This window comes from Globicephala melas, chromosome 3, assembly GCF_963455315.2.
Source record: "Globicephala melas chromosome 3, mGloMel1.2, whole genome shotgun sequence".
Lineage (NCBI taxonomy): Eukaryota > Metazoa > Chordata > Mammalia > Artiodactyla > Delphinidae > Globicephala > Globicephala melas.
Window position 1 is genome coordinate 116,449,075 of NC_083316.1, and position 27,897 is coordinate 116,476,971.

General features: G+C 40.1%; 1 protein-coding gene, 1 non-coding gene and 1 pseudogene across 4 annotated transcripts in view; 1 reads left to right on the top strand and 2 right to left on the bottom strand.

Annotated features, from left to right (window-relative positions):
* NRG2 (neuregulin 2) overlaps positions 1-1,080 on the bottom strand; it is a 181,563-nt gene extending 180,483 nt beyond the window's left edge. For 2 of the 3 annotated variants that reach the window (XM_030869438.2, XM_030869439.2), the window contains exon 1: positions 1-1,079. In XM_030869438.2, coding sequence (XP_030725298.1) covers positions 1-691 — 691 coding nt within the window. In that variant the 5' untranslated portion in view covers positions 692-1,079. The other variant, XM_030869436.2, reaches the window with a different exon arrangement.
* Positions 1,058-27,556, top strand: LOC115860267 (mitochondrial import inner membrane translocase subunit TIM14 pseudogene; annotated as a pseudogene).
* On the bottom strand, positions 8,818-8,924 carry LOC115860300 (U6 spliceosomal RNA). The gene has a single exon (XR_004042406.1). It is a non-coding gene; the product is annotated as a U6 spliceosomal RNA (small nuclear RNA).
* Positions 27,557-27,897: the final 341 nt, after the last annotated feature.

A 27,897-nucleotide genomic window follows, 5' to 3' on the forward strand; every position in this document is an offset into this window, starting at 1 on the left:
CGCAGTCAGTGCACAGGATCTTGCCCACCTCTTTCTTGAGGTTTTTGCCGTTGGTGTCAAGAGGGGCAAAGGCTGTCTTAAAGACCAAGGGCTGCTCCGTGGGCTCCAGGAAAAAGATGTAGCGCTGGTTCCTTTCGAGCGGCGCACAGGAGCCCACGCTGATCACCTGCTCGCGCTGCAGTCCCCCGCTCCGGAGCGGCCACTTGTCCAGCACCTTCACCAGTGCCACCCGACCCGAGGCGGGCGGCTCACGGGTGCTGTTGGAGCTGGAGCCGCCGGCCGGGGCCAGCCCCTGTACCTTGCCCTCCACCACCACGGGTGCCTTGTACGCCTGGTCCTGCACCGACTTGAGGCTAGGCGAGTAGCAGGCGAGTGACACACCGAAGAGCAGCATAGAGAAGCCGGGGGCCGGGTCGCGCCTCATGCCGCCGGCGGCTGCGGCTCGCGAGCGGGCGGCGGCTCTCCGGGCTGCGGGGCTGCGGGGCTGCGGCTGTTGCGACGGCCGCGGCTCTGGGGGCGCAGCGGGACGAGAGATGCCGCTGTTGCTGTCGCTGCTGCTGCTCCTGCTGCTGCTGCTCTCGCCGCCGCTGCTGCTGCTGCTCCTCTCGCTGCTGCTGCTGTCGCTGTAGCTGCTGCACCGAGCCTTCTCCAGTGGCGGCGGCGGCAGCGCTGAGCAGCAAACCTGCCGCATCTGGCCAGGCCATTTGGGGGGCTCCGCCGCTCCGCCGCCGCCGCCGCCTTGGGAGGGGAAACCAGAGCCCGCTGGAAAACCGGAAACAGCGTAACGTTAGCGCCTTATAGCCCTCCACCCGCAGCCCGGGGAGGCGGCCCAGCTAGGGCAGGGGGCAGGCGGCAAGCGGGCCGCTATGCGCAGCGCGGAGGCGCGCAGCGCTCCCACCCTGCGCGCCAGGACCTGGAGGTGGATGCGGAGGATGGGACGTCCGCCCACTTGCTCTCTCGCGCCCCCTCTACCCCCGAACCGAGTGGGGAGCGCGGCTTCTGCAGGGGAAGCTTGGGACTGCACTGCTTCAGTGCCCGGCTTCAGGGCCCGCAGGGACGCGGGAGGAATTGTGCTACCCTTTGCTCTTGGGATTTATGGGCACGACAGTGGGGTAGTCCGTGAGCAGAGGGCGGAGTAGAGATAACAGATTCTGGCACCGTCCTATGAAGGGGGAAGTGGGACACAGGCTGTGCCCTGCCTTTGGACATCGGCTGTAGGAGCCAAGGAGATTGTCACGGCCCGGGTGACTGGCCAGCCTCCTGCCTCCTGGGGTTGTATATCCCCTTCCCTGGGAGGACCCTAGAGGCCAGCCCTTAATCGGGCCCACGTGCTTGGCCCTGCCACCGCCAGGTGAGCGCTGGAGATTCGAGTTAAGGTGGGGGAGGATCCCAGCCCCGTCATTTGGGGGAGAATTGGGGCTACATGGAGTTTGCCTCGGCGTTGAGGACACCTAACCCCGGGTGGTGGTTGAGAGAGGGTCCAGTCCCCAGGTCTCTGGGCTTTCTCCAGAAGCCAGGCGGGACCAGGTTACACGGTATACAACCTCATCTTCTTTTAAAAAAGCCTCTTCCTAAAGGAGGTGGGAGCTTCTTGGGAGCCAACCTAAGAGCCAGAGCCGGTTAGGGCCAGAGCTGCCCCACAGGAAATGGTTTCTTTTTAAAAGTGTGCTGCTTGCAAAGAGGCAGGAGAGTTTGCTCCACTGAAGCCAGCATCTGATTTTAAAAAGCGAGTTAGGGATCCATTCTCCTTCTATCAATAAGGATACAGGGAGTTTTTAAGACCCAGCTTATATCCCTGAAGCATATGGAGCTCAGGAATTCCAGTGAGGTCTTGGAGAATCTTATCCCTGACTGGGGACTGCAGGTAACTGGCCCGAGGATGTCTGACTTTGGCTAGGAATGCTATTCTGGAAAGGCAAGAGGGAGCTAGAGCTTTCCTCCTGGCTAAGAGACCCCCCCAAACGTAACATATTCAAAGCCAACAGCATTATTTCTCCCACCCAACTCCTAATTCCATATAATCATTAATGGAACCGTTTTATACTTGGCCACCCAATCCAGCAAGTCCCTCAGTCTCATTTTATTCTCCCTCATCCAACCAACAACCAAGTCCTTTGCCACTTCTTTTTAAAAAAAAAAATCCCCGATTTATCTAGCTCCTCTCCAACTCTGCATGAATACCCGAGGTCCAAGTGCTCCTCACCTCTCACCTGGACCACCACAAAGCCTTCTCACTAGTCTCCACACCTTTCACCTCATCACCCTCCTCCAGTCCTACCACTGCCAGAGTGATCTTTCTAAAAATAAAATATAAATATGATTTGGCCATGCCACTGCTCTCAGGAGTAAAGTCCAAACTCCTCAGCATGGCTCTTCACGGGCCCCCTCTACTTAGCCAACTCTATTCTCTGGGAGCCAAGCCCCTACCCTAGCAGTCCGCAGCACATCATACTGTTTCTTGGTGTGCTTCTGCACATGATGTCTCTTGTGTCCAGGAAGCCTCACCTCCGCCTTGTCCACCTGGAAAACTATTCTATCCCCAAGGCCTAGCTCAGCAGTAAACCTCATCCCTCCCTCCCTACATATGCACCACCATCCTCACCACCATACGCATACAAGGTGGAATTAATTCCTTCCTTTTCTGTGTTACCATGTGCCTCATACATATTACTGTTATGGCAAAGACCTATACTGTACTTCAAGCAGCTATTAATGGGTCTGCATTAGACCCATCAGACTAAGCACCTTAATGGCAGAGACTATGTCCTATTAGGCTTTAGATACCTATCCAAAGGAACAACCAACATAGTGCCTGGCATAAAATAAGGATCAGCAAATCCTTAGTGAAAGAAGGAGGGTAGGAATTAAAGAATGGAAATCAGCTGTCTTAAAGGCATCAAGCCAATCTTGTTGGCCCCTTCAGTGTCTCCTTTTGCATTTTCATCGATCATAGCTATAAGGAAGATTACTAACTCCACCCTCGCATTTTGCAATGGAAGAAACAATCCCAGGAAGGAAAAGGGTATTACTCAAGATCATACACAGCCAAGATTGTACTCAGTCTTCTGTTCCTGAGACCAGGGTAGTGGCGAAGAGCTTGTGCTCTAGGGTCAAGCAGTACTGGGTTTTAAACCAATTTTGTAAGTTACTAATTTTGACTTGACTCTATTTCCCTCTCTAGGGCTTAGCTTTCTCATTCGTATAATGGAGACTATACTAGGGTCTACCTCATAAAATTGTTTTTTGCTCATTGTGTACTTAATTCAATAAACATCTGATGGAATGGCTCCTCTATGCCCAGCACCCAGGCATGGGACTGGTCACTGGATATACTGCAGTGAACCAAACTGACACTGTCCCCGCTCCCAAAGCTCTTACTCCATTCGGGAGACAACAGTAAACAAATAGGTGAAATAGGACGAATAGGTAACTGTCCTGAAGGAAATAAACAGGATGAAATGATAGGAAATAATGGAAAGGGGAGAGGGTAGGTCTACTTGGATAAGGGAGGGTTTCTCTGAGGAGATAACATTTAAACTGGGATTAGAAGGATTTGAAGGATGTGGATTATGTGAGATAACAAGTGTAAAGTGCTTAGAACAATGCCTGGTGTAGAGTAAGGGCCAAAATTAATGTTGAATGTTATTGATATTTTACTTATACTGGTGGTTCCTAATCTAAGAGCTGAGACTCTCTATGTGGTATGTAGTTATTGCACACTAGGATTTTCTGTATATTATAAATGCAATGCATTCAGGGAGCTGGGGATCAACATGTACACACTGCCATATTTAAAATGGATAACCAACAAGGACCTACTGTATAGCACAGGGAACCCTGCTCAATGTTATATGGCAGACTGGATGGGAGGGGAGTTTGGGGGAGAATGGATACGTGTATATGCATGGCTAAGTTGCTTTGCTGTGCACCTGAAACTCACAACATGGTTAATCGACCATACTCCAATATAAAATAAAAAGGTTTTAAAAATGTAAAAAAAAAAATGCAATGCAATTTTTCAATACTAGAGGCCAGTGTGGTGAATAACAATACATATTCCATCTCTTTTTTCACATATCCATTTTAAAGTATAACAAGACATTGTTAAGTATGCAGAAGAGTGCAACAAGGTGAAGAGGAGTGGCAAGGTATGTTACCATTTTGTCTTTTTTTAAAGGATACATACATAAGTATTCGTAGATCATAGATTACCTTTGAAAGGACACAGCAGAAATGGAAACAATAGTAGGCTCTGGGGAAGGGCACTGGGTGGTGGAGGATGGGTGGCGGAGGAATGTGCAAGAAGAATGCTTTTCATGGTGTTCCCTTTTGTACCTTGTGAATTTTTTTATCAAGTTCATGTACTACCTATTCCCAACAATGTTTGAGAGAGGATCCTCTAATTTTTTTTACTGATGCTGATTTTTTTTATCATGTATTTTCTCAATCAGAAGCGACCTAAAGTAGAACTATTATTATATGGGATTCCTTGAAATTTTTTTAACTTTAAAATGAGATTCTGGTGCTAAAAAAGAGAATTATTAGGGAATTAAAAGGTTGGGAATTATTGCACTATAACTTTATCTTCTTTAGAACGCAAAGATAAGTTTTGAGATCCCAATTGTCCACTAGAATTCCTGCGGCCACAGAGGGTGGAGACTTAGGCAGAGATGTCTAAAAGGAAGAGAGGTTCTTGTCCAGATTTCCCCAAGGTGTGGTGTGTATGAAGATAAGCTTTACAGAATTAACATCAGCCATTTAGTAGAGAAGAGAGCCCAGTTCTCTTCTGGCTTTTCCTTAGGGATCAAAGTGAATTGGTACACAGTCTCAGAAAATAAAGCTTGATATTCTGAACCTGCTAACTCTTCACTGTAATTCAATAATTGATAGTCAAAATAATAATAGCCACCATATTTAAGTGGCCTCTTGTGTGTCAGGAGCTTCATGTTTATATTTCCATGCCTCAACAACTTTGCATTTTACAAACTGAAGAGACTTATAGAGGTTTAGTAAATTGCCCAAGTGGCAGGCAGTGTTGGGATTCCCATTCAGGCTTGCTTTATGCACAACACCGTGTCTCTCTGAGGGGAAGGCGTCTTGCAGCCTCGCTTTCATTGTCGTCTGAGAGGTCTCCAATCTCTCCAAAATACTTCCACCAATGTCAGACTATTTGAAATGTACAACACTGGCAAGCAAATGGTATAAGCATCATTTTACAAAAGATGAGGAAAACTGAGACTCTGAGAGAATTTGACTTTCGCAAGATCACAGAGCTACTGATAGGACCAAGGTTTCTCACAAACTCAAGCTCACATTTTGGGGCGTTTTTTGGTTTTCTTTTTTTTTTTCTGTCTTTTATTTATTTTTATTTTATTGATGTATACTTGATGAAATTGTCATATATTTAAAGTGTACAATATGATAATTGGATACATGTATACATTGTGAAAGGATTCCTACAATTAACTCATTAACAGTATCTACCACCTTCTATACTCTGCCCCCCTTTTTTTATGAGAACACTTAAGTTCTACTCTCTTAGCAAAGTTCAACTATACAATAGTTATCAACGACAGTCACCATGCTATACATTATATTCTAAGAGCATATTCATTTTATAACTGAAAGCATATACCCTTTCACCAACCTCTCCCCCTTCCCCCACTCCCCAGTCCCCAGCAGCCACCATTTTATTCTCTGTTTCTATGACTTTGTTTTTTTTTTTTTGATTTCACACATAAATGATACTATGCAGTATCTGTCTTTCTCTGGCTGACTTATTTCACTTAGCATAATACCCTCCGTGTTCATCCATGTTGTCACAAATGGCAGGACTTTCTTCTTTTTTCAGGCTGAATAATATTCCATTATATATATATACCATAGTTATGCATTCATCCATTGATCTTGTTGTTTCTGTAACTTAGCTACTATGAATAATGCTGCAATGAACATGGGAGTACAGAAATCTCTTCAAGATAATGATTTTGTTTCCTGTGGATCAAGCTAATACTTTTGAACAGAACCAGACAGAGAAATGGAAGGCAGACCTGTTCACTATACAGTCTCCCCACATGCTTGTGAAAAAACTTGTTCATGGTAGCAGTGGGCTGTGTCACTACATAATAATCACTGAGAACAAAAACAGAAGTAGACAGAATGGTATAGACATACTGAATTCAAGATAGAACACCCACATGAAAAGCTTGGCTTCTTCTCCCAGATCCCTCCCACACGAGGATGGACTTCTTCCAGCTTTAGCCGATTCAGTGGCCAGAAATGGCCACAGAACCAGGTTACATGGCTTATTACATCCCGGAGAACTGTTCCATCAAGGTGATGTGTATGGCCTTTATGTGGTCACTGGGTCTCACAAATCAAGCCAAACAATTTGCAGGACAGTCTCATTTTCTAAGTAAAGATATTTTGTAAACTTCTTTTTTTTCTCCTTTTGAGATCTGTTTTCTAAATTTGGCTTCCAGAGTCACTCTCAGGTTCTGTGTGGTTAATTTCTTTTCCTCCAAGGATTTTTAAACAAGGGACCAGATAGAAAACAGATATTGAGACTCTGAGGATATTAGCATTGGGAAGGAATCAGCGTCAATGTAGCCCAATGGCCTCCTGTCACAGAGGAAGACGTGGAGACCATGCAGACTATTGGATTTGCTCAAGGTCACACAGCCTAGTTAGTGGCAGAAACATCACTAAAACCCTGACTTCCTGCCTAGTGTTCTTTTTGTTTATGTTGCAAAATCCTGGCTCCCCACATACTAGAATGGGAGCTTGGGCAAGTCACTTCACCTTTCTAATCCTTACTGTCCTTCCCAAATAAAATCAGGATAATAATATACCTACCTCTAGAGGTTTTGTGAGGATTCAGTGACATAACGCATGCAAAATGCTTCACAGTACCTGGCACTGAGTAACTGGCTAAGAGCATGGGTAATGGACTCAGGCTGCCTACATCCAAGTCTCAGCTCTGCCAATTACTTAGCTGACATTTGGCCTAGTTACTTAACTTCTCTGGGTCTCAGTTTCCTCAATGGTAAATGCGTAAAGTGATAATAGTTCTTACCTCATTAAAATTGCCGCGAGTCTTATAGTCAAAAATATTATATTGCAAATTTGAACGTTGCTAAGAAAGTAAATCTGAACAGTCCTCATCACAAGAAAAAAAATTTTGTAGCTTTTTATGGTGACAAATGGTAACTAGACTTATTGTGGTGATCATTTCCCAATGTATACAAATACCGAATTATAATATTGTACACCTGAAACTAATATAACGTCACGTGTCGATTATACTTCGATTAAAAAATTGTTGTGAGGGGCTTCCCTGGTGGCGCAGTGGTTAAGAGTCCGCCTGCTGATGCAGGGGACGCGGGTTTGTGCCCCAGTCCGGGAGGATCCCACATGCCGTGGAGCGGCTGGGCCCGTGGGCCATGGCCGCTGAGCCTGCGTGTCCGGAGCCTGTGCTCCACAATGGAAGAGGCCACAACAGTGAGAGGCCCACGTAACGCAAAAAAAAAAAAAAAAAAAAAAAATTGTTGTGAGTATTAAATAAGAGAATATATATAGCACACTTAGAATAATGCTTAGCACATGTTAACTAGTATTAGTCTGACTAGAATAACCATTTTCTTACTTTAAGTAGGCATACTTTACCCCAAATCAGCAGTTTTAAAACCAGCCATTTTCATATTTTTTGAACACATGCTAAAATTCTTAAGCATAGAGCCTGATGTTCTACTTTGTATGTATATTTTTAAAAGTCACATCATTGGTAGTCCCAGCTCCCAATCAATAGAGGACATGATTCAATAATTTATAGCCAAAAAAAAAAAAAAATTTAGAGCCTAGGGCTGCATCAAGAGTCCAAGGGCTTACACTCTCCAATTTGCTGAAGAGGGCAGCAGCCCCTCTGTCTGAGTTGTTCCATCTGGGATAATAATACTTATTTCTTTGTAAAGTGCTTTGAGACCTTTGAATGAAAAGCACTATGTGAGCACAAATTATTATCTCTTTTCCAGATATCAGTTTTAGATTCAAATCCAGAAGCTCCCTAAAATAGACCACAGCAGAAGTACAATCTGGACACAGATGTATCTGTCCTGTGTTATTTCAATCAGATAATACATTCGTGCTTCGCACCAGCATTCGTTTTCTTTTAAGCATCATAGCCTGTCTAATTTGGATTGAGAAAAAATTAGATGTCTTTCAAGCTGAATGTTTTTGCTGTTTAACATTCAAAGATTTTCCTCTCTCTGTTTTCCTGATTTGTGTATTTGGAATCCTCTCCTGAGGTCAACAGGAATTCTGAGGTTGATTCAACTCTGGGGGCGTGAAGCAGGATGAGGAGAAGAAATTAGTCCCTTACTCCCAAATCCTCAGGCTAGTGTACCTTTGAGTGTCCAATTCAACCTTGTTTCTACTTCATAATTTCCAGTTCATGTTCCTTCTTTTTCATTTACTTCCCAGACACTTCCAATATCATCCAAGGTCAGAAATTTGAAGACTTCACTTTTCCTGAGTTTTCTTTAAAATTCATAATTTTATTTATTCTACCAAAAAGCATTTATGGAACACCTACTATGCATACTGACCTAGATGCAAAGAAATAATAGCCATGGTTGCTGCTAGAGCTAAAATCTAGGCAATATTAGAGTTAGGATCTATTATCTGTTGAGCTAGCACCTGCCCTGGGCCTCTCCCCTACCCCCACTCCCCACTTTTCTTCTTTAATGTCATCCCTCCCCTTTGCCTCTCAGGCTCAGTGTCCCACTGTTCTCTCAGCTCTCCCAATTCTTTTTTTTTTTTTTTAATATAGAACGCTTCACGAATTTGCGTGTCATCCTTGCGCAGGGGCCATGCTAATCTTCTCTGTATCGTTCCAATTTTAGTATATGTGCTGCCGAAGCGAGCACCAGCTCTCCCAGTTCTGAGGGCAGAGAGAGTATGCTCTGCAAATGCTAGGTCCTCAATATTTGCTGAACATGACAAACTCAATCACACTAAGGGATTAATATCTACTAAGGCCCAATGCATAGCTCCTTAAGTTATGCCTTAGTTCCTAAGACATTTTATATTATTCATCCCAAAGTGAATTTATTTATTTCCCAAATAGTTTTATTCATTCTTTTCAAAAAACCATTTGATTCATATTAATTTTGCAATGTATCACTCAAAACTATCTTTAGTGTCTACTCTGGACCAAGCTTCATACCAGATGCTGAGAATGCAGGCGCAAATAAGACACACGAGGTCCCTGCTCTTGAGAGCTTATACTCTTCAAGGGAGACAGACACTAAAAAGGAAACAAATACATAAAACATTTCTGTAAGAGAAAGAAAAGAAGAAGGAAGAAAGAGCGAGTGTGTGATATGATTAGATTGAAAACGACTAGGACAGAATACCACTTGCAAGGATGGCCTTTCTAAGTAGGCTACATTTGAGCTGAGATCTGAAGGATGGAGAGACATCAGCCCTGCAAACTCTGGGAGCAGAGCATTTGAGGCAGAGAGAAGAATACCATAGGAAGGGCCTGAGGCAATAGCAAACTTGACATGATTCAAAGTATGGAAGGAAGGCCAATGAAGTTGGAGATCATTATAAGAAGGGGAAAGAGTGGCATGGAATGAGGTTAGAGAGATAAGTAGGGATCAGACTTATGCTGGGCCTTGCAAGCTATGGTAGGTATGGATTTTATTCTAAGTACAATGAGAAGTCATGAACAGCTTAAGTAGAGGTCTGTCATGATCTGGTGTATATTTAAAAGAGATCATTCTGAGATATAGAGCAGAGACTGTATTGGGAAAAGAGTGGAAGCAAAGAGAGCAGTTGGAAAGCTGTTACAGTGGTCTGGGAGGTGACAGTGGCTTACACTGGGATAGTAGCAGTGGAGATGAAGAAAAATGGATGGAATTCAAAATATATTTGAAGGTGGAACCAACAAGACTCGTTGGAAGATTGGATGAAATGGGTAAGGAAAATAGAGTGATCAAAGATGACTCAATTTTTGGTTTGAACAACTGGACAGATAATGGCACCATTGATTGAGATGGGAAACTAGCAGGGGACATAATAGGGCTGGAGAAAAGAGAAAATCCATTTTTGACATATTGATACCAAGATACCTTTAGACATTCAAATGGAAATTCAATTCCCAGCTGATCTGTAAGTCTGGACTTCAAATGAGAGGTCAGAGTTAGAGGTTTAAATCTGGAAGTCAACATATAGATGGCATTTAAAGCTATGGCACTAGATAAGTTGATGAAAAGAGAAAGTTGATAGGGAAGAGGATATAGAAGAGCACAGCCCAATACGTTATATGTGAGCCACATATGTAATTTTGAGTTTTCTAGTAGCCACAGTAAAAAAGTAAAAAGAAACATATGGAATTAATTTTAATAGTCCAGTATACCTAAAATATTATTTCAATATGTATTCATATAAAAATTATTAATGAGATACTTTACATATATTTTCATGCCAAGTCCTTTTTTAATTAATTAATCAGTCAATTAATTAATTAACTTATTTTTGGCTCTGCTGGGTCTTCGTTGCTGCACGCGGGCTTTCTCTAGCTGCGGTGAGCAGGAGCTACTCTTTGTTGTGGTGCACAGGCTCCTCATTGCGGTAGCTTCTCATTGCAGAGCATGGGCTCTAGACACGCGGGCTTCAGTGGTTGTGGCACGTGGGCTCAGTAGCTGTGCCTCGCGGGCTCTAGCGCACAGGCTCAGTAGTTGTGGTGCATGGGCTTAGTTGCTTCACAGCATGTGGGACCTTCCCGGACCAGGGCTCAAACCCGTGTCCCCTGCATTGGCAGGCGGATTCTTAACCACTGTGCCACCACGGAAGTCCCCATGCCAAGTCTTTTAAACTTAGAGAGTATTTTATGCCTACAGCATGTCTCATTTCACACTAGCCACATTTCAATTACTCAATAGCCACGTGTGCATAGTGCAAGTTTAGAACTTAGCCCTGGGACAACTCAACATTTAGAGGTTGAACAGAGGAGGAGGAGGAGTCAGGAAAGGAGACTGAGAGAATGGTGCCATGGAAGTCAAGAGAAGAAAGTATTTTTTAAAAGAGACTGGTTAACTGTGTCCAATGTTTATAAGAGGCTGAGTAAGATGAGAAAGAGCAATAGAATTCAACAACATGGAGGTCACTGATGACCTTGACTGAAGCTGTTTCAGTGGAGTGATGGGTTTCCTGGAAGGAAGCCAGAATGGAGTCAATGAAAGGTAAGGAAGTGATGACAGCCAGTGTAAACAACTTTTTCCAAAAATTCTGCTGTTCAGACAAGCAGAGAAATGAAGCACTAGTTGGAAGAGGATGTAGAGTTGAGGGAGGGTTTTTACCAAACCAGGAGATGCTAGAGCATGCTTGTAAGCTAATGAGAATATTCCAATAAGAAGGAAGAAATAGTTGTGGGAAAAAAAGGGGATAATTGAAGAGGGAAGCCCTTCAGAAGACAAAAGAGGATGAGCATAATAGCACAAGGAGAGGGGCTGCTCTTGGACAGAAAAAATGATTCTTCTATTATAATAGGAAGGATGATAGAATATGGATACCATATCCGAGTACAGATACAGACTTGTTTATAGATCTGGGTAACAGGAATCTTCATTTTACCACAGGGCTGAAGCCATAGCAAAAAAAAAAAAAACCACGAAAAACATAGTGTGCTTGTGGAAGGGGAAAGATGGGGAACTGCGTTCTTTTTCTTTTCATGATTAATGTTAAGTGAAGACTATACTTTTTTCACGGTCTGGATTATTGGTGTCTACTACCCTCCAGGGTACCCCTTTCTCTGGATCAGGTTACCTGGGAACCAGTTTAGTAATCACAAGGTTGTTGTTTTTTTTAGTTAATTAATTCATTTATTTTGGCTGCATTGGGTCTTCGTTGCTGCATGTGGGCTTTCTCTAGTTGCAGTGAGCAGGGGTTACTCTTCATTGCGGTGCACGGGCTTCTCACTGTGGTGGCTTCTCTTGTTGTGGAGCACGGGCTCTAGACGCGCGGGCTTCAGTAGTTGTGGCACGTGGGCTCAGTAGTTGTGGCTTGCAGGCTCAGTAGTTGTGGTGCACGGGCTTAGTTGCTCCGCAGCACATGGGATCTTCCCGGACCAGGGCTTGAACCTGTGTCCCCTGCATTGGCAGGAGGATTCTTTTTTTTTTGGATTTTATTTTATTTATTCTTTTATACAGCAGGTTCTTATTAGTTACCCATTTTATACATATTAGTGTACATATGTCAATCCCAATCTCCCAATTCATCACACCACAAACCCTACCCCGCCGCTTTCTCCCCTTGGTGTCCATACGTTTGTTCTCTAGGCAGGCGGATTCTTAACCACTGCACCACCAGGGAAGCCCTCACAAGGTTTCTTGATGATCAGAGTCCCAGGGCAAAGAGAATGAATAATCTTGAGGTCATTTCATTCAAGCTGTAAAAAGAGCCTGAGGAACTATCTCTGATACATATAACAGGGTACACACGTTTGTCACATTCAGAGTCTCTCTCCCCAGAATAATCTTGGAAATGGAGTGATAAAATCACCTGATCCAATTTGTGGGACAATCCACCTGAGGCCTATTTAATCTTATCCCTAGTTGAAAGTCTAGGCCTCCTCCATGCCTTTAAGAATTTTGAAAGACTTCTAAAGGGGAAATGTACTGAGCAGGGTCCCAAGCAGGAAATAATATTCTACTCAAAAAATTTCACAGAGAATAATTTATTAAAGGGCCTGTTTACAAAGATGTGTGCAGTTCAGGAAATAGCAGGTATGTAGAGTCACCCAGGGATGAGCAAGAGTTTGCTAAAACCTTCCCTTCCCCAGACATGCAGGGGCAAGGTGAAGAAAGTGTTATGGGAGCCCAGAGAATGCTGGAGCCCCGCGAATGCTGGAGCCCCGCAGGAGGGGCTGTCAGGCAGCTACTTTGAGAACATGGTAGTAAAGTGGAGAAAGAAGGGAAAAGAAATACCCCGATCCCTCTTTCTTCCTGCTCTTCTTTCCACCCCTGTGCCAAGCTTCTGCTCAACCCATTGGAAGCCAGAGGGCAGGGGAACCCAGGTGATGTCACCCATAGAGATCAGTGCTCCATGGTTCAAAGCAGGATAGGAAAGGATGGAGAGTGAATCTAGGAAAGGGGGTGGGTCGGGGGCAAGCAGAGTATAATTAGCACAGGAAGATAAGATATCCTTACATGAAACAATTAAAGAAACAACTAAATGAAAGAACATATCAATATTAGGAATATCAACTAAATAGGACTATGTATGGAGCACTAAATATGTGACAGAGATGAAGGGAGGAGAGAGGGAAAGCTGAATAAAACTAGCTAATTCATAAGGCTATAGTAACTCTTAGCTTTCTTTAAGTTTTCTTACTAGACCAGAGGTTTGGAGAAGGGGGGATTGATTATTTTGTGTCTTGTTTTATCAAAGAAAATGCTTTATTTTCCCTTTATTATGTACAAGGCAGAAAATCCGAGAGGCAAAAATATATGTTTGACTTTTGGAGAAAAGGGATCCTCTGTAGATTTTCATATCCTCTTATCCCAGTCTCCCTCCACCTGCACCACTGGAAAGAGGTCTAAACCTCCAGGAGACAGTGGCTTACTGAAGCTTAAATTTGGACAAAAGCTTGATGCAGACATTTGAGGTTACTAAGCTTCTGTCACCATATGGACACAATCAAACAGAAAGCAATACTGCATTGTGGTTAAGAAGGTAGGCTCTGAAGTCAGATTGCTTAGACTTAAACGCTTGCTCTACTACTCACTAGCTGTATGACCTTGGGCAAGTTACTCCTCTTTTCCTCCATGCCATCTGTAAAATGGGGATAATAATAGTACTTATTCCACAGGGTCATTTTATGAGGATAATATAAGACACTTCACATAAAGTACTTGGGATACTGTCTGGCATAAAGTGAGTGCTTAAAAATCTTATTAATAAAGCCAATTTCCTGATTCCAAAGTATTCTGCAACCAACTCCATTTCTCTTGAATAACCTGGTCTTGGTATCATCTCCACATCTTTAGATTTGTCTCTGGAAACCGCACCCCCTCCAAGCGTGCGCGCGCGCGCGCACACACACACACACACACACACACACACACACACACACACACGCAGTAGATAGTGGAGTCCACATTTATAGCAAAGGTATAATCATATACTTTTTTTTTCCCCCAGCGGGTTCCCACCTCCCCCAGGGACGCGGGGCGCGCGCGCGCGTGCGCGCACACGGCCCCAGCCAACACGACGGCCGCCGGGTAGCCCCCTCCCGACGGCCGCGGCGGGGTGGGGTGGGGAGACCAGTGGCGCGCAGCGCGGCGACCCGGTGTTCATATACTTTTAAATTCATTCATGTGCTCACATATTTATTGAGCACCTGTTATGTTCTAGATACTGGATTAGGTGCTGAGCACAATATAAAACTGAGAAAAAACAAACACAGCCCTTGCCCGAGGAGCTTGTGATCCAATGAGGTATACAGACACTAATCAGATTACTACAAATAAACACTGTATGATAGGGCAATGATAGGATCATTAGTGAATCATGATATTACAGCTCAGTTTTTTCAGATTCTAGAGAAAAGGAGTTAAGCGGGCTTCTGCGAGCTACAAGTGAGACATAAAGCTGTGATGTCCAGTAGGGTAGCCACTACCCACATGTGGCTATTTACATTTTAATTGTAAGCAATTAAAACTAAATAAATTTAAAATTCTGTCCTTCATTTGTACTTGCCACATTTCAAGTGCTCAAGTACCATATATGACTAGAGGCTACTGTATCAAACAGTAAAAATGCAGAAGATTTCCTGTAGAAAAATAGGCAAAAGCCATGAACAGACGATTCACAAAGAGATATATATAGTTTTTAAATATATAAAAACATATCAACTTCATTCATAATAAGAACAATGGACATTATTAAAGCATATTGAGATATCATTTTTCACTCATTAGATTGACAAAATAATCAAAACCTTGACAGTACACTTTGTTGATAAGGATATAAGAAAACAGATACTCTCATACATTGCTGGAGGGAATGTGGCAAAACTACATACAAATATACCCTTCAACACAGTAATCCCATTTGCACAAATTTATCCTGAAGTTATACCTTTAATAACATAAAAATACACCTGAACAAGATTATACATTGTAGCATTATTTGTAATTTCAAGATATTGGAACCTCCCTAAATATCTAACTGAGGGAGGTTGTTTGAATAATGCACTCATACAATGGAGTACTATGCAGCTGTAAAGAAGAATGAGGAAGATCTCAATGAACTGATATGAAATGATTTCCAGGAGATATTAAATGAAAAAAGCAAAGTGCAAAAGAACATATATAATATGCTACCTTTTGTGTAAGAAAAAAGGGAAAAACAAGGAAACATGCATTATCATTACAAAAAGAAACATGAAGGATAAACCAGAAAACAACAAAATGTGTTTCCTACAAGGAGAAGGGGTGGAAGGAGTAAACAGAAGGGAGTGACCCTTCTCTGAATGTAAATTTTTATATAGTTTTGACTTTTGAAAGCTTGTTAATATCTTACATACTCAAAAATAATAAGAAGGGAGGAAAAACTAAAACCAAAATCCAATCATACAAATGAACACACTTTATTTCAAATGAATACCATGACCACACTAAATGGGAATAAAATTTAAAAAGGGAACTAATCCAAGGAATTTATGGACACATTATATCCTAAGTTTTGGAGAGGGTAGAGAGAGAAAAGGGCAAACAAATCCTAAACTCTTTTTAGCATGATTGTTAATTATAATGGTATGGGCAAAGCAATTCTGAAACAATTTTATATGTAATCTAAGATTGAGGAAATTGTTGGGAACCAAGTATCTCACTGTGGAAGAAAGGATACGTAAGTATAGAATAGGGAGGACAAGAAAGAATCCTGCAGAGATAGGTTGGAATTAGAGAAACTGGTGTGAACTCATGATTTCTAAAATATGAATATGTGTGTATATACATGTTTATGTCTGTACCCATGTATATGTACATATATGCCTATATTTCCTAGCTCTGGCTATTCAAAGGAAAGAATAGCCAAAGTAGCAAATATAACCCAATAGCAATGAGCATATCTGGTGTCCAGATCTTGGTTTCTAATACCATGCCCCACTAGAAGGAACCTGGGCTCCTTTGAGAAATGGCTGATACCAGCGCTGGGGCAATGTAGGTACAATTGGAGCCTGGAACATCTTGTTATGCCAGATAGTAAGTGCTAGAAGATGACAGGAGCATATTACATGGGGGCCAGCTTGAAGAGTCTCCCACTGGCCAAATCTGGGACAATCTGAGCACCAAACTAAGTAAAAACAATAATGAACTATACACCATTGAGAAAAATAGCAATCCATGAGTCCATAATCTTAGATAGATAGATAGACAGACAGACAGGTAGATAGATAGTCAGATAGATAGATAAATGGGGGAGAAGGGAGGCCTCTTGCTTAATGCAGAATACTGAGGGCCTAGAGTCAACTTACCATTAGGCACAGTGTCTAAATACCATGATACTTTTTAAATAATTAATTAATTAATTAAATTTATTTATTTATTTTTGACTGCATTGGGTTTTCGTTGCTGCACCCGGACTTTCTCTAGTTGCAGCAAGCAGGGGCTACTCTTTGTTGCGGTGCATGGGCTTCTTATTGCGGTGGCTTCTCTTGTTGCAGAGTGCAGGCTCTAAGTGTGCGGGCTGCAGTAGCTGTGGCTTCAGGGCTCTAGAGCGCAGGCTCAGTAGTTGTGGCGCACAGGCTTAGTTGCTCCGCGGCATGTGGGATCTTCCCGGACCAGGGCTCAAACCCGTGTCCCCTGCATTGGCAGGTGGATTTTTAACCACTGAGCCACCAGGGAAGTCCCAAAATCCCATGATACTTTTAAAGGCCAATGAAAATGTTTTAATTTTTATTTCTTTTAAAAGAAACCAAAAGAAAAATAAATGTATAACAATAAATCTAGCTTGGATCATATTAATCTTTATACCAACATAGTCATAAATATAATTTTAAAAAATTTTTATGGAGTAAAGGGCCCAGGAAGGCAAAATATCATAGGGCTCATGAAAGTCATAATGCAGCCCTGTGAGGTACTAGTGGTAAATATGGACAGGGTGCTAGATGGAAAATCATCATTTGGCAGTGTTCATGGTAAAGATAGGATCAAGAGTCATCCAATAGATGCTAAATGTAAGAGAAATTTGGGGGAAGAATAGAATATATGAATGGTCTTAAATTATCCCCCCCACTTCTTATTAGTTGCAAGGAAAAAAATTAAAAGATGATTATACAGTGGAGGTAGTGGGTACCACCTTGACTGCATGATGAAAATTAAAACTGTATTACCTGTGAGGGACAGATAGACATCATGTGCCTTCAGATGTAATATCCTGAGAAGGTTATGACATCATCTGTACAGTATCCCTACTAAAAGTGTATGATGATATAATCACGAGGAAACATCAGACAAACAGAAAATGAAAAATGTTCTATTTTTTTAAAAAGGTGGAGGTGGGGCGGAGTTACATTCTTTAAAAATGTCAATGTCAAAAAAAGGCAAAGAAAAACTGGGAAATGTTCAAGATTTAAGACAGCTGAAGAGACATGGCAACTAAATACTGTACCTGACCCTAAAATTGAACCTGTCCTGGAAAGAGAAAAGCCTATAAGTGACATTAATAGATCAACTTAAAAATTTGGAATATAGACAGTGAATTAGATAAAAGTATTCTACCATTGTAAATTTATGAAGTCAATAGCTATAGGGCAAAGCCCTATTCTTCAGAAATATATCCTCAAGTATTTAGGGGTAAGAGCTATGATGTATGTAACTTACCTCAAGTGGTTCAGGAAAAAAATTGGCATTTATTATGTGTGTGTATGGAGAGAGAGAATAAACGACAAAGCAAAGGGGATAAAATAACAATAGGTGAATCTTTGTAAAAGGTATATGACTGTTCTTTGTACTATTTTTATTTTTGCAGCTTCTTATAAGTTTGAAATTATTTCCAAATAAGTTTTTTTTCCAAATAAGTTTTTAAAAACAAAAAATAAAAAAACATATTAGACTGTCACATACAGATGTATAACTAATACTGTATGCATAACATTGGCTAGATTTTTCACATTATAAATAGTTTCCCATGTTATTACATAATCTTTGAATCTATCATTTTAAATGTCTGCATAGCATTCTAACAAACTGACACTCTAGAGTTTACTGGGCCATTTTCTTTATTGTTAAACATTTAGACTATATTCATTTTTTCCTGATTTAAACAATGTTCATAATGATTAAGCTTAAGAGCCATAAAAAAAAAAGAGCTATAGGACCATACTACCTATATTCAAATCTCATCTCTGTGGTTTACTAGCCCTGTAGCTTTGATTAAATTACTTATCTCTCTATGCCTCAATTTCTTCAAGTCAGGCATAATATATAGTATTTATAGAAATGATGTGAACATTAAACGAGATGCTAATGTAAAGAACTTACAGTGGTGCCTAGCACGTAGTCAGCATTCAACAAATATTAGCTATTTGTGTAATTTTTTGTGCATTCAACTTTTTTTGTTTGGGGAGATCTAACATTTTGCAATATTAATAGTTTAAAATAAAAGCAATATTGATAGTTTGGGATATGGAAAAAAGTGCATAATATAGATATAATAATGGCAATATTTTGAACAATGAAACCGATGGTTTTATAATCCTTGATTTCTTTAATTTTTTAAAAAAGTATACAGGAATTCATCTAATAAACAAAAACACATCTCCTGCTATCCTAAAGTACACCACTAGGTGGCGATATAACCAATTAATTGACAATATTAATTTAGGTAAATTTCAAACTCAAATTTACAAAATCCCAAAATAGAAAGAGGGTTCTTTGAAAAGAAGTGTGGTCACAGCAGACACATTAAATCTACGGCTGGTGACTAAGCTGAGGTACATCTGTCCCAATACTTCACTAGGTGTTAGGTTGCCCAGACGTCTCTGAACTGATTCATCTTTCCTCTGACCCCATTTCCACCCAGCTTAAAAACCCTTTCCTCTTTCAGACTTTCCTATCTCAGTAAATGGCACTATTACCATCCACCTATGTGTTTAAGGTAGAAACTAAAAGTTACTCTATTGTGGGGTGTGGGGTTTTTTGTTGTTGATTTCTAGTTTTGTTATACTCTTGTAAAAAATGGATGTAGTCCATGTGATATCAATTCTTTTGCTATTTCTTGAGACTGGCTTTGCAGTAAGATGCTGTAAGTTTTCCGTGTGTACTTAATAACATGTAATCTCTGTTAGGTGAAGGATTCTGGCTGTATCCATGAAATCAGTCTTGCTAACTGTGTTGTTCATATCTTCCAATCCTTATTAATATTTTGTCTGCTTTTTGTTTCTGTAGGAAATGTGGTTAAAAAAAACCTCTCCCACTGTAATTTAAAATGTGTTTATTTCTTGCAATTCTGTCAATGATATTTTTACTTTATATGTGTTGAAGATGTATTGTAAGTTACATATAGATTCAGAATTGCTATATCTCCTTGGTAAATTATTCCTTTATTACTTATCTTAAAAATAAATTTATGGGACTTCCCTGGCAGTCCAGTGGTTAAGACTCTGCCTTTCAATGCAGGGGGCGCAGGTTCGATCCCTGGTCGGGAAGCTAAGATCCCACATGCCTCAGGGCCAAAAAACCAAAAAACATAAAACAGAAGCAATATTGTAACAAATTCAATAAAGACTTTTAAAATGGTGCACATCAAACAAAAAGAGGTACATTTAAAATATAAATAAATAAATAAATTTATTTCTAACAGTGCTTTCCACCTTAAAGTCTATTTTGTCTGGTATTAATATCACTACATTAACATTCTTTTTGGGTGATATTTGCCCATCATATATTTTTTCCATTCATTTGCTTTCAAATTTCTATGCCTTTATGTTTTAGCTATGTCTATGGCAAACACATATAGCTAGATATTTTCCTTATTACCTAATATAAGCAGTTCTGATTTTAACTGACAAGCTTAATATATTTAAATTATTGACATATTTTGACTTATTTCTACAATTCTATGATGTGGTTTTATTTTTCAATTTATAATGCATCTTTTAAACTTTTTTTCCTCCTTGCATGCCTTTTATTGGATGGTTCTGGTTTTATTTATTCCTCTTTCTTCACCTTTATTGATTTAGAGCCTTTATGTTTCTATCCTTTTGATAATTATTCTTACCTTCTTAACATGCACATTAGAAAGTCTAAAGTTAATTTACCTATTCTCTTCCCGAATAATCAAGGGCTTTGTAAAACTTTATCTCCAATCACTTTCCTTCCCATCTTGCTCACTGTCGTTATCTAATATTTTAGTTTTAACATCTTCTCAATCTAGATTTTAAAATCATTGTTAATGTTGTTTACAATAAATGCTTATTTAGATATGTTCACATGTTTAGCAATTTTCTTGCTTGCCACTTCTTGCATTATGTTATTCCCTTGATTAAAATTCTTCAGTAGCTTCACATTAGAAACAATAATATCCAAACCCTTTGCCATAGTATACAACACTTCACATGACCTGGTCCCTGCTTGTTTCCCCAGCCTCCTCTCTATCACTCTTCCCCATTGCTCACTGCCCTCCAGCTACAATCATCTTTTTTTAGTTTCTGGAACATGCTATAACTGAACACCAATTTTTTTCCCCACCTCAAATACTATGCACGTTCTTTTCCTTCAGTTCAGTATGGTCTTCTTTCTATTCTCCCTATTGCTGGCTCTCTCTCATTCTTCTCAGCTTAAATGTAACCTTCTCAAAGTGTTCTTTTGCCATTCTATATAGATTAGGTCCTCCCCATCCCATATAATAGCCCTCTGTTTATTTCCTCTATGTACTGATTGCAAGTCATAATTACATTTTCAAATATGTGATTCCTTGCTTGGTGTCTGCCTCTCTGACCATATTGGCTCTATAAGAACAGCAGTAGGAGTAAAAAGAAAGCAAATGTGAATGAGAAACATTTTAAAAGAAGGGCTTAAATTTTTTTTATATCAAATTAGATGAGAGGGCAAGTAGAAGGAAAAGTTAAATGTAATTAAGTTTCTCTTTTGGAAGACTATAAGGATAGAGATACCACTTGACAGAAATAGAATAATTGGGAAAATAATTCAATTTGAATGAAATTGAGGAGGGAGAAAATTACTTCTGCTTAGAAGTATTAAGCCTTAAGTAACAGTGGGACATTTATGTGAAGATATCACATAGACAATCTGAATTATGGTAAGTAGAACATAGGTATGAGGTCAGAACTGGAGATGTAGTTTGGGGAATAACTTACATATTTTTCATCCCTTATCAATTTAATATTCAATTTCTCATTTAGCCATTCCAAACCTTCTGCTTTATATATTCAACAAATATTCTTCCTGGCTCTGTGCTAAATACAAGAATACAGTAATTAACTAAGATGGGTGCTATTCCTGCTCTCAGGGAGCTTACAGCACAAAAGAGGAGAAACGAATAAGCAGTTGCAATAGCGTATGATACACTCTGCCATAGGGATTAGATAAGCATGCTATTAGGAACACACAACAGGAAAAGTTAACCTAGTCTATGGGCCAGGGAAGTCTTTCTGGGGGTGGGGGGAGTAATGCTTTACTGAAACGCAAAGGAGAATATGGAGTTATTCAGGAAAAAAGGAAAAGGAGAGACTCCTTAAGTGAAGGACACATGTATGCAAAAGCTTTAAAGCAAGAAAAAACGTGCGTGCTCAAGTGTTCCTACCAATACTTTTTCCCAGAAACTATTCTCTACCCAACCATTTAAAATTGTTTCTTTGGACTTCCCTGGTGGTCCAGTGGTAAAGAATCTGCCTTACAATGCAGGTGACGGGGGTTCAATCCCTGGTCCGGGAACTAAGATCCCACATGACAGGGGATACGACTAAGCCTGCGAGCCACAATACTGAGCTTGTGCGCCTCAACTAGAAAGCCTGTGTGCCTCTACTAAGACCCAACACAGCCAAAAATAAATAAATATGAGAACTATTATTTTTTTAAAAATTGTATTTCAAGTTGATTGAGGTATAATTTATATATAGTAAAATTCATCCTTTTATGGTGTAAGTTTCTGTGCATTTTGACAAACTTATGCTGTCATGTAACAATTACAACAATCAAGATATGTAGTATTTCTATCACCCTAAAAAGTTCCATCACACCTCTTTGTACCTCCCCTACCCTCAGCCCCCTCGCAACTGCTGACTGGATTTCTGTCCCTATAGTTTTCCTTTTTCCAAATGTATAAATGGAACCATACAGTATGTAGACTTTCGAATCTGGCTTCTTTCGCTGAGCGTAATGCTTTTGAGAGTCATTTATGGTGCTGCATGTATTAGTAGTTTGTTCCTTTTTACTGCTAAACAGAATTCCATTGTAGAGGTGTACCACAGTCTGTTTCATGTTGATGGACATTTGGCATGTTTCTGGTATTTTTAAAATATGGACAAAGCTGCTATAAATATCCCCATAGAGGTTTTTTTTAATTTTTGATTTTTGATTGAAGTACAGTTGATTTACAATATTGTGTTAGTTTCAGGTGTACAGCAAAGTGATTCAGTTATATATATATATATTACATAACATACATAACATTACATTACATACATATATATTATATAACATATATATATATTTTTCAGATTCCCATAGAGGTTTTTGCGTAGGTATAAGTCTTCATTTCTCTTGAGTAAATACCTAGGAGTGGGTTTGTTAGGTCATAGAATAAATGCATGTTTAACTTTATAGGAAATTACCAAACTGTTCTCCAATGTGGCTGTACCATTTTGCATTCCCACCACAAATGTATGAGAGTTCTAGTTTTTCCACATCCTCAGCAGCATTTGACATTATCAATTGTTGGTTTTGTTTTATTTATTTATTTTTAAGTCATTCTACTAGGTATGTAGTGATGCCTCATTGTCATTTTAATTTGCATTTTCCTAATGACTAATAGTGTCAAGCATCTTTTCATGTACTTATTTGCCATCCGTATATCTTCTTCTGTAAAATGTTTGTTCAAATATTTTGCCCATTTTTTCTTTTTCTGTTTTTGATTGTTTTCTTATTATTGAGTTTAGTGAGTCTTTTACATATTCAGGTTACCAATACTTTATCAGATATGTGTTTTGCAAATGTTTCTTCCCAGTGTGTGCCCTGTCTTCTCATTTTCTTAGACTGACTTTCAAAGACCAGAATTTTTTTCTATTTTGTAAGATCTAATTTATTAATTTGTTCATTTCTACCCAATGTTTTAATCCCATTCCTTTCCATTTCTTTCTAGAATAATCTTCTTTTTCTGCCTCCCATCATGCAGAAGTCTCCCACTTTTTGCAAAAATCTTCACTTGCAGTTATTTCCCACCCTACATTGTTACTGTCCTTTTTCTCCTTCGTTTCCCTGCCAAATATTTGGAATGAATGTTCCTTACTACTTAGTCATTCCTGAAATCCCTGAAAATTTGCTTCCATTCACACCACACTACCAAAACTAACCTCTGGATGTCACCAAAAAACCTCTTACGTGTCGATTCCAATAATAGTTTCTAGACCCTAATTCTCTACTTCCTTTTAGCACAACCCTTCCTTCCAAAAATTATTTTTTAACCTCTTACTTTCAGCGTTCCCAAAATGCAGATCTAAGGTGTATAATAGCCCCTTAGGGATTAATTCAGTTGTTGAATGCCATGTAAACAAGAGTTTCTTTACTGAATAAATTCAACATTTTTTTGGTCTGAATTCAGACAGAAGCAATAAATATGAAATAGGTGTTAAATTATTTACAGGTTATTAATTCCCTTAAATGACTTGAATATCACCATTTGTTTTTTCAATGACTTCGTTGTCATTTTTTAAAAATCTATACCCCCAATAGCATAAATTTCAGCACAACCCACAACTGATTTTTTAAATTCTGAATTACTAGAGTCCAAATGAGTGAAATTTTACTCTAGCTTCTTCATTATAATATATATGTTCATATATATTATATATTTGGAAGAAATACAATCCAGGAACAATCTCCAAGCACAGGGACAGAAGTAGTTGTTAAAATAGCAAAGTTTGTCTCTAATATTTATTAGGTAGAGAAACTGAAATACAGTGAAATAGATTTTTCCCCTAAAAGTAAAATCATAAAGAGGAAGAGCAAAGAAGTTTCAGTTTTGATTTTACCTCATTGGGACCATAAATAGCAAACAGTTTATTTCTCTCAAGTATTCCCCTAACCACCACTGTTTTCCTTTCCATTTGCCTTCCCTTTCTTTTTTATTTCCTCTAATTAGCATAATGACCAGACAATATGACTAAATTAAATCATTCCATTTCTCTCAACTCTAGGTCAAGGTAATTACTTCTGGTTACCCTATCTCTTCTGCCAGCTTCCCTTTACCTGCTGAAAAGTCTGCTTTCAGATGGACAGCTCCTGCTTTGTTCTTGGACAGAGCAAAGGCTGAAATTTTCCTGAAGTTCATTAGTGTCATAAGGCCAGGCTAGGGAAATCAGTGCTCTGAGGTCTTGTATGTCTCTAGCATGAGAATATCAGTACATTCTGAGCATATTGGGAGGCAGCATAATATAGTAGAAACAGCTTAGGAGTTAGACCCCAATTCCAATCAAACTTGACTGACACGTAAATAAAGTCAATAAATCCTCTGAGCCTGTTTCCTCATCTGTGAAAGAAAGATAAATAATATCTACTTTAACCGGAAACATGAGTAAAGAATCTGATACTTAATAAGTACTCAATACAATTTGGTCCTTTCCTCCCCTCTCCAGCAAATTCTTTTAATCGAGAATAACTTTTTATTCATTTATTTATTTACTTGGCTGCTTCGGGTCTTAGTTGTGGCACACGGGGATCTTTGTTGTGGCACACGGGCTTCTCTAGTTGTGGCATGCAGGCTCGGTAGCCCCACGGCATATGGGATCCTAGTTCCCCGACTAGGGATTGAACCCACGTCCCCTGCATTAGAAGGCGGATTCTTAACCACTGGACCACCAGGGAAGTCCCAAAAATGACTTTTTAAAATGTCACCCTTTCTTGGTCCACTGATGCCAGGCCAATCCTTTCATACTTTCCATAGTGTACACTGACATAGTAGTGAGATAAGGGGATATACTGCCTCCTGAACATATTTGTGTTTTAACAAGGACTCTCAGGATAGGAGCTTTTGATGTGGCAAGGGCAGTGCTAGTGGTGATTTCTGTATTATGTTCTGGGAAATCTAAAAGTTCTATGAGACATCTCAAGAAGTTTCTGAAAACATGGTAACAAGAGACTTATTTCATTTCTGCCTGCTCTGTGACCTACATACACCACCTTGACAATAGATACATTGGTCATCAGCATTCAATTGTACTACTTTGCATATAAAGGGCTTACAGTGTTCTATGAAGATCACACAGGAAATACAAGTCTATAAATAAAGTTCAAGGCACCTTGTATATTTTGTCCTGAAATAGTGTACATTTATTATATGAAATAAATTACACATTAACATTAATTTGAAATTCTTTTTGTCAGATTAACAGTACACATGATCTTTTTTTTTTTTTTTTTTTTTGGCCGTGCCCCCTGCAGTGGAAGCGCAGAGTCTTAACCACTGGACTGCCTGGGAAGTCCCAAAAGTACACATGATATTTGACTCAATAATTATACTTCTAGGAGTCTCTCCTAGAATACACTCATACGTGTTACAAATATGTATGTAGAACCGTATTTATTGAAGCTTATTTGTACCAACAAAGACTAGAAACAATTGCTTACGTATTATAGAATAGTCATACAACAGAATACTATGAACCCATTAAATAATAAACAATTATTAATTAAATAGCAACTACATGCTCAGAACTTTATTAAGTGCTGAAGGAGAATAAAAAGAACTATAAGCCATGGTTCTTATCCCGGAGGAGCTTATGACTTGGTTGAGAAGGGTCAAAGATGCACAGATCCCTGGCTTTAAATTATGTGTCTTCTATGTGAGTCAACTTTTTGGTTTGCGTTCTTTTAAATGTTTATTTATATATTTATTTAGGCTGTGCTGGGTCTTAGCTGAGGCAGCGGGATCTTCGTTGCCGTGTGTGAGATCTTTAGTTGCGGCATGAGACCTCTTAGTTGAGGCATGTGGGATCTAGTCCCTGACCAGAGATCAAAACCGGGCCCCCTGCATTGGGAGCACGGAGTCTTAGCCACTGGACCACCAGGGAAGTCCCTGGTTTGTGTTCCTGAAGAAGAATCTTCTGGACTAGAGGATGGCAAACTACAGCCCATGGGCCAAATCCAACTCCTTGTCTATTTTTTGTAAATAAAATTTAATTGGAACACAGCCATGTCCATTCATTTACCTATTGTCTAGTCTACTTTCCTGATACAGAGTTGAGTAGTTGCAACAGAGATCATATGGCCCACAAAGCCAAAAATATTTACTAACTGATCCTTTATGGAAAAAGTTTAACTCCTCTTGTAGGCCTTTAAAAAAAAAACCTTTAAAAATCGTTTGGGCACTTCCCTGGTGGTGCAGTGGTTAAAAATCCTCCTGCCAATGTAGGGGACACGGGTTTGAGCCCTGGTCCGGGAAGATCCCACATGCCATGGAGCAACTAAGCTCGTGCGCCACAACTACTGAGCCTGCACTCTAGAGCCCACGTGCTGCAACTACTGAGCCCACATGCCACATCCACTGAAGCCCACGCGCCTAGAGCCTGTGCTCCGCAACAAGAAAAGCCACCGCAAAGAGCCCGTGCACCACAACAAAGAGTAGCCCCCGCTTGCCACAACTAGAGAAAGCCCGCGTGCAGCAACAAAAACCCAACGCAGCCAGAAACAAAAACAAATAAATTGTTTTTTAAGAATAAAAAAAAAAATTATTTTTTAAAAAAAGCATTGGAGTTAAGGATGGTGGTTTTAAAATATGTCCATAAATTCTTTGATACTCTTTCCTTTAAAAGATGAAGCTGAAGTGCTGGGGCCCCCGTGTCTGGGCGGTTCGTGCTTGCTGGTGGCAGCCGCGTTGCTTTCTGATGGAGGAATGAAGTTGGTGCCTGTGGCTTCTGGGCTGGAATCAACTGTGCTCTCCCTGGAGGCAGAGGAGCTGAGCCAGAACTACGGCCAATACACTGGTAGTCGTTAGACTGACCACTGCTGCTGCAGGATGTGCAGGCTGTTACGTTTTGCAAGCCATGAAGCATATGGAGCCTCAAGTAAAACATGTTTCACAGTCTATCAAAATCTGCCCTCACCAGTGGCTATTACAGAGGTGAGTGTGAACCCAAAATGACAAAATGGGAAGCAGCATTACTACTAGGAGTGAGCCCTACAGCCAATAAAGGAAAGAGATGCTCATTGACATATTATGCATTTAAATCACCCAGACAAGGCAGGATCTCCTTAGATAACAGTCAAAAATCAATGACGCTAAAGATTTACTAGTTCAAGCTAGAAAATGAAGTATATGTATGATGAATTTTAAGTTCATTTTCATTGATGTATATGAGTACCAGCTTTTATCATAAAATACCTCAAAGCTGCAAAAAATAAATAATTAAAAATAAAAGATGAAGCTTAATTCTCCTCTCTGTGAGTGTGGACTGAACTCAGTAACTTCCTTCTAATAAATAGAGTAATGTTCAGTGACTCCCCTGGCGGTCCAGTGGTTAAGACTCCACGCTTCCACTGCAGGGGGCACAGGTTCGATCCCTGGTCGGGGAACTAGGATCCCACATGCCGCACAGCGCGGCCCAAAAGTAAAATAAAATAGAGTAATGTGCAAATAAGAGTGTGTGACTTC